Source organism: Amphiprion ocellaris, chromosome 18 (assembly GCF_022539595.1).
Source record: "Amphiprion ocellaris isolate individual 3 ecotype Okinawa chromosome 18, ASM2253959v1, whole genome shotgun sequence".
Classification (NCBI taxonomy): domain Eukaryota; kingdom Metazoa; phylum Chordata; class Actinopteri; family Pomacentridae; genus Amphiprion; species Amphiprion ocellaris.
Window position 1 is genome coordinate 9,583,547 of NC_072783.1, and position 8,170 is coordinate 9,591,716.

The 8,170-nt window shown below is 39.0% G+C and overlaps 1 protein-coding gene across 1 annotated transcript in view; it reads left to right on the forward strand.

Moving 5' to 3' along the window:
* map2k6 (mitogen-activated protein kinase kinase 6) overlaps window positions 1–7,205 on the forward strand; it is a 50,646-nt gene extending 43,441 nt beyond the window's left edge. The window contains exon 12 of the mRNA XM_055004430.1: window positions 334–7,205. Within this exon, the coding sequence (XP_054860405.1) occupies window positions 334–411 (78 nt within the window). The 3' untranslated portion in view covers window positions 412–7,205. The remainder of the gene's footprint in view (window positions 1–333) is intronic.
* The last annotated feature ends 965 nt before the right edge of the window (window positions 7,206–8,170 follow it).

The window sequence follows — 8,170 nt, forward strand, 5'->3', positions numbered from 1 at the left end:
TGAATATAAACAGATGTAACATGACCACAAAATGATGCAAAACTAATACAAAGAGGCACAAAAAGATGGGTTCAAGATGCAAAATTACCACAAAAAGATGCAGAATGACAACAAATAAGAGCAAAAGCAAAAAAATAAAAATAAAGACCACTACAAGGTGCAAGATGACCACAAACAGACGAGGTAAACACACCCACACCATGTTTGTCTTCTTTGATTTCTGAGGCATGGACGCCTTTTTACAGATGTTTGTCGGGATCAACTTCTTCAGAGCTGTTGCTGTCATGATTTCTTCGTCCGCTCCGACTAACTCGATGTCCGTCTCCTCCTCAGCAACATCCCTTCTTCACCTCCCACGAGGCCAAAGAGACCGACGTGGCCAGCTTTGTGAAGGTCATCCTGGGGGACTGAGTTGCAGCTCTCAGCCGGAGGAGGGAGGATCCGCTGGAGACGAAAAAATACGACAAAGAAAAAGCACCGACAAAGCAGCTCCTGCTACCTGCAGGACTCCCCCACCTGTTCGTCCACCTGCCTGCATCACCTGACCCGGTGGGCGGAGCCTCACGTAATCTGGAATCATTACCTGTATGCAAAAAGCTCCCTCTGATTAGATCCGCTCAGCTCTGAAGCCTCCTGAACCAAGTCCTTTGTGCTGCAGAGGTTCAGGCGATATACCGACGATATAGTGCTCTCTGTGTATAATCTAAATGTTTGCATACTCCAAGCAACGTGTTGCATCAGATTATTAATTGACTGCATGTACAGAGTTTATCTGTGGGTAGAAACGGGCTCAGACGGCCAGTGAGGAGCAGCTGCAGACTTCAGGGCCCCCGGTGGCCACTTACAGGTACTGCACTTCACTGCTTTATCCCTGGTTCCAGCCGAGGTCAGGTTTTGTGCTCTTTGTGCTGCCTGAGTGTGTTACAGTGTGTGTGAGCTGATGTATGGTTAACGTGTGATTGTGGGGCTGCTCGGCTCTGGAGGCAGTTTTTCACAAAAAGACTTTTGTGGGACATTTTTTGGATTACATTGTGACAGATAAAGCTGTTTTTCTTCACCGTGGCTCATTTTTGCTGCAGTATAAAGTCCTGCACCTCTATGGAAACAGAAAAAAGACAGAGAGAGAACTCCAAAATGTCTTAGAATGACAAAAATACTAAAAACAACCTGAAAATGTTGAATTATTTATTTAGCAAAAATTGAAAGAAACCTGAAATCGACACATTTCCACTGCTGTTCCCAATAGTGGAACACAATTATGCCTCCACATATTATAGATATTTAACTATTTACATTCAGACTACTCTGTTCATCATCTAGAAAGATGTTTCACCATGCTGAATGTATCTCCAACAACTTCCTCCTCTGTTCACTGTTTCTGAGCCATGTAGCATTTTATTGATCCGGTAGGTTTGATTTTCCTCTCTATTTGAATTTTTGTCTTGAAACTATCTGTCACAGCTGAGTCAGTCATGGCTTCAAATTTGCACAAACAGGCTAAGATTTTTTATTTTTTCACAGAATCTGTTGAGAGAAAACGGTTTATTTTTGGCAAATTTTTGATTCAGATTAAATATCATGGTTTTCAGGTTAATTTTTTGTCAAGTTTCCCGACAGAGTTTAGTTCAAGCTCTGCCTGACGTTACAAAATCCAAAAATTCTCTCATTTTGTACAGTTTCTGGCTCTGATAAATGCTGTCATTTTGACGATTTTTTCAAAGACAAAAGGCTTTTCAAACCAACACATTATTAACTAATGTATGTTTGCAGTTCTTGATGCAGTTTCTGCACTCAGAGTTGAGATAAAACATTTTTTGGAAACATTTTTTGGATGATTTTTTTCCCTCAGCATGTCGGGTTTAATGCGTTTCCTCATTCTGTCCAAATTTGAAAAGTTTTCGTCAGAAATTTTGTTGGATTCTTTGATTTCCTTGATTTTAACTCAGTTTTTTCTCTCTGAAATTGCAAAATCACATTGAGGCCGATGTTGAAGAGTAGCTGCAAGATAGAACTGCGATGCAGCTCTGAGAACCACAAACACTTCAGAATGGTTTCTGTTCTTAGCTCGGCTCTAGAGGCAGTTTTTCTCTGAGTTGAGATACAAGAAGATTTTTTCTGGCAGCATATTTGGATGAAATTTTCCTTCTGCAGCCTCGTCGTGTTTCTGAGAGCAAGTCGGGTTTAATGCAGCAGATTAAATACATGCATCTTTTCGTTCTGTCTAAATTTGAGAAGTTTTAGTCAGAAAATTAGGTAGATTCATTGATCTCCTCGAATCTAAGTCAGTTTTTTCACTCTGAAGTTGCGACACAGCCAATGATGTGTGTTCACAAGGTTTAGGATGCAACATTATTTTATTAAATTGTTCTCCTACAGCCTAGTCATGTTTCTGAGAGCTGGTCAGGTTTAATGGATCTCCTCGTTTTGTCCAGATTCAAAAAGTTTTAGTCAGGAATTGTGTTGGATTTTGTGGATTAAAACTCAGTTTTTTCACCCTGGAGTTGCAAAAATTCATGAATCACGGAGTTAAAATTGCACGGGCAGCTCTGTGAACCACAAACACATTTCAAAATCTTGTGTTCACAAGGTTTAGGATGCAGCACTATTTCATTAAATTATCCTCCTGCAGTGTCGTCATGCTTCTGAAAGCAAGTTGGGTTTAATGCGTCAGACTGAACACATGCATCTCCTGATGCCAAAAGTGTTTGACAAGTTTTCGCCTGAAATTGTGTTCAATTAATTGAGTCTAACTCAGTTTTTTCACTCTCAAACTGCACAAACACATTTCAAAATGCTGTGTTCACAGGGTTCAGGATGCAGCATTTTTTCATGTAACTATTCTTCTGCAGCCTTGCTGTGTTTCTGAAAGCAAGTCAGGTTTAATTCATCAGATTTAACTCAAGCATCTCCTCGTTCTGTCTAGATTTGAGAAGTTTTAGAAAATTAGATGGATTCATTGATTTCCTCAATTCTAACTCAGTTTTTTCACTCTAGAGTTGCAAAAACATGCGCATTTTATTCATGAAGTTATTCTTCTGCAGCCCCGTCGGGTTTCATTCATCTCCTCATTTCATGCAGATTCAAAAAGTTTTAGTCACAAATTGTGTTGGATTCTTTGACTTCTGTGATTCCAATTCAGTTTTTTCAATCTGAAGTTATAAAAGCACGTGAGTCTGAGAATACAGAGGAGCTGTGAGGCCGAACTGATGCAGCCGTGCAGCCCTGCAAACCACAAACACATTATTAAGTGGTATTTGTGTGTGAGTGTGTGTGTGTGTGTGTATGTGTGTGTGAGTGTGTGTTGATGTTGTCGTCTGTTCTGAGCCAATCACAACCCTCTCCACTCCACGTTCGACAGGAAAGGAACTGGACGTTGTTGCTCTTCTTCTTCTTATCTTAATATTCTCTGAATCCTTGTTGTTATTATTTACTCCGGACGTGTTTCCTGCAGTTCCTCTTATTTATTACGACTGCTGTTCCTCCTCTGGAAACTTGACGCTCCATTAGAGACTCTTCTGTGTGCGTTTGTGTGGACGGCGTGTGTTTTTTTGTCGTGTTCTTCTTGGCTCCAGATGCTTTGAAACGGTAACTTGCAAGCCTTCTATGTGCCTCTTTATAGAAAAGGAGGAATCCTGTGTTGTGATCAGGACGACCAGGGATCAGCTCCTCCCTCTCCACGCTGCATGGCATCACCTCTCCACTTCCTGTCCACTTCCTGTCCACTTCCTCCTCGCTCCGCTGCCTTTTCTTTCTTTTCGTCCGTCGTTGCCTTTTGGTTCTTGACTTTTTTTTCTCACGATGATTTCTGAGGGCAGAAAGTGTCGAAGTCCAGCCTTTATGCAAGAACTACTCTAATGTCAAAACAAGAAACTTGAAATGCTGTTAGAACGGCGGGTTAAAGTCACACTTGGATGGTTTACATCAGCTTCTTGCCTTTTTAATGTTTTGCTGCTGGTTGTTTCTTGATATTTCTGCTTTTTTCTCCATCTGCAGTCGGTTTTTGTTGAGTTTTGGTCACTTAAACTACGTTAAAGCTACTTAAAAGCTTGATCTGTGCTCTAAACATGGATCAAAGTCATCCGTTCCGACCCTCAAATGAATTAAAATGGATGCAAAATTAACCAAAAAGGTGCAAATGAACATAAAATGATGTAAAATGTACCCAAAAAGATGCAAAATTACCATGAAGAGAGGAAAAAAATGTTTCAAAAAGACACAGAATGGTTCCTATGAAATACAAACACCTCAAAAACACCTGAACGTACAAAAAGGAGACAAAACGTCCACATTGAGATACAAATTTGCTACAAAAAGATGGAAGTGACTAAAAAATGACACAAAATGACAACAAATAGATGCAAAACCAATGCAAAGACATGAAACGACCATTAAAAGGTGTGAAATAACCACTAAGAGACACAAAGCTCTGCTGTTTCCTGCTTTTTTGTCTGTCTTCAGTCGGTTTTTATTAAGTTTTGGTCATTTAAGCTGCATTAACGTTACTTAAAGGCTCGATCTGTGCTCTAAACATGGATCAAAATCAGTTAGAATCATCTGGTCTGAACCTCAAATGAATTAACATAGATGCAAAATGAACCAAGCAGGTGCAAATGAACACAAAATTGATGCAAAATTGTCCCAAAAAGATGCAAAATTACCTCAAAGAGAGGGAAAAAACTATTCAAAAAGACACAAAATGGTTCCTAGGAAATGCAAACACCCCAAAAAGACCTGAACCTACGAAAATGAGACACAAAATGTCCACTTAGAGAAGCAAATTTACCACAGAAATATGGAATTGACTAAAAAGTGACACAAAATGACAAGTAGATGCAAAAACGTAAACTAACCATGACAAGGTGTAATATAACCACTAAGAGACACAAACGTACTACAAAGAACTGCTGTTTCCTGCTTTTTTTGTCCATTTCAAATAGTTTTTTGTTAAGTTTTGGTTGTTTAGGCTGTTAAAGTTACTTAAACACTCAATCTGATACTCAATTTTAAGCTTAGATTTGGTAAATTTTTACGATTAACCCCCAGATCTTACATGATTAGTTTGAATACTGTCTGAACATTAAAAAGTCAAAGATTTTTCTGTTTTTATAGTGTCTGGCTCTGATAAATGTTGCAATATTTGGTTAATTTTCATGATTCAACCAAACATCCTATGTAATTACTTCAAGGACTGTCTAGAAATGGAAAAATCAACATTTTTTCTGTTTTTATAGTTTCTGGCTCTGATAAATGGTGTAATTTTGGTGATTTTGTTACCGATAACATGCTGCTAAAACCTACTTGAACCTAGTTAAAAAGTTTCATGTTTTATTTACAGAATCTGGTTACAGCAAACAGTTGAGTTTTGGTGAATTAAATTGATTTTGATAATAATAATGTCACAATTTTAAGCTTAGATTTGGTTAATTTTCCCAATGGAACCACACGTCTCACAAAATTAGTTAAAATACTGTGTAGAAATGGGAAAACCAACATTCTTTTCTGTTTTAACAGTTTCTGGCTCTGATAAATGGGATCATTTTTTTGTTTGTTTTTTGCATCCTCCTGGTGGATTTTCGGGCTCAGACAGTTAAAAATTTTCATTTTATATTAACAGAATCTGGTTAAAGCAAACAGTTGATTTTTGACAAATTTAACTGATTTTGATATGAAAATCTCACTATTTGAAGCTTAAATTTAGTTAATTTTCCTGATCAAATTACGGCACATCAAGTTTCATGTTATATTTATAGAACTTCGTTAATTTTTGGCAAATTTAATTGATTTTGATATGATGTCACAATTTTAAGCTTAGATTTGGTTAGTTTTCCCGATTAAACCACAATTCTCGCATGATCACGAGTATCTGAAATGAAAAAGCCAAAGATTTTTTCAATTTTTGTAGTTTCTAGCTCTGATAAATGGGGTCATTTTTGCAGTTTTTCAAAACTGTCATGCTTCTAAAACCTACTGGTGGTTTTCAGATGGTTAAAACATTTCTTTTTATATTTACAGAATCAGGTTGAAGCAAACTGTTGAGTTTTAGCAAATTAAATAGATTTTCACATGAAAATGTCATGATTTTAGGCTTAGATTTTGTTAATATTCCCAGTGGAACCACACGGACAGACTGAACATTAAAAATCAGACCATTTTTTTCTGTTTTTATAGTTTCTAACTCTGGTAAATGGGGTCATTTTTGTGATTGTTTAAATTATTTTTTAACAATATCTCGCTTCTCAAAGCTGCTGCTGGGGTTCAGAGGGTTAAAATGATTCATGTTACATTTCTGTGACTCCTGACTCAACAAAAACATCAATAAGAACGTTCAGATAAACCAGACTTGGCCTTTACCTGCTCCAGAACCTCATGGTTTTGATTCTGTGACTCTTCAGGTCAGCGTCGACTCGTATTGACTTTTCATTGAGGACAGACTGGAGTCCAATCAGGCGTCTCTTCCTGTCCGACCCGCTCACTGTTTATCTTTATAAATAAACCGTCACCGAGTTTAACGGGGTTTTTTTTTCTTGCCTTCATACATGTCTGCTTGCATGTTCATGTGGGATTTCCCATCCGCGAGTCTATTTGTGTCTTTTCTCACCTGCTGAGTAAAGCTGCGTCGCCGGGGGTTACCAGGGCAGGATGTCCGAGTGGAAACGGACTATTTTCACATCCCATCACGGCTCCTCTGAGTTTATCCCACCACCGGCACGTATCTCTGGATGAGGAGGTTTTACTGGATGTCGAGGTGAGAATCGGAAGAAACTTCTAGAAGCTTCGGACGGGTTTTATTTGGTTCTTTCTGTTGCACATTTCTCCAATCCATGACTTGTGACTCGGTGGAGCTTCGTGTTTCTCTGGTTCAACCCTGGTCTCCTCAGCTGTACGTGATTCTGGTGTTGCGCTGTCGTGTTCTTCTTTGATTCAGGGTGGGGGGGGACCCAGAGATGCTACTGTACGTGGACGACGGGTTCTTATTCGTTGCTGTTGGGTGGGTTTTCGGGGAGGGTTGCCGCGGCTACGGCGCCGGGCCCCGTGGGAAGTGAAGTTCTCAGTATATTTACACGTCTCTTTAAGCCTCTGCTAAAGACTGATGACTGTTCATTTAGAGCTCAATGAATTTCTATAAATATTTTAGATTGCTCAAACTGATTGTGTGCAATTGTAATGACGGAAATTCAATAAAAAAAAGAGGTATTTTTACACAATACGCTCCATGTGTCGTCTGTTGGGTCTGAGTATCTCGTGGGATGATAGAGGGTGGAAAGAGTTCAACTACTAGAACTTTGCATGTTTCTGTGGGTGCACACGCTGGTTTTTGCACTAAAAGTGGCAGAAATTAACAAGTATACAACCATCAGGCATAACATTATGACCACAGGCCTAATATTGCGTTAGTTCCTGACCCGTCTAATGGACTCCATTAGACCCTGAAGGTGTGCTGTGGTATCTGGACTTTGATAGATCCTGAAGGTATGCTGTGGCACCAGGATGCACTACGGGAAGAAGGCCAACCAGCGGGGGCAGAGTGATGCTTTGTGAAACCTTGGGTCCCGCCATCCATGTGGATGTTACTTTGACACGAACCACCTACCTAAGCATTGATGCTGACCATGTGCACCCTTTCATGGAAACGGTATTCCCTGATGATCTCTTTCAGCAGGATAATGTGCCGTGCCACAAAGCAAAAATGGTTCAGGATTGGTTTGAGGAGCACAACAACCAGTCTGAGATGTTGACTTGGCCTCCAAGTTCCCTAGACGTCAATCCAATCGAGCATCTGTGGGATGTTCTAGAAATTTTGGATCAGTTTTAGTCATTTGGGACATTTTAGTGATTAAGGACACAATTTGACTTTCTTTGGACACAGTCATTTAAAGCTTTTTCTGTCATTTTGGACAGATTGCATCTCATTTCAGACACCATTTAGACAAATTTTAGGAATTTTAGAGAAATTTTGTCGTTTTGAACTATTTTTGGGTAATTGTTGACCAGATTTATGTCATTGTGGACACATGTTGAGTCTAACATTTAAATTGAAACGATAAATCAGCACTTCATGTATTACTTTAAGGTTTAATCTAAGTATCTAATACTGTTTTTTGGTAAATTTTAGTGTTATTTTTCTACTGGAAAACCCATGTTGATGTCTTGCAACTTATAAATCATCAGA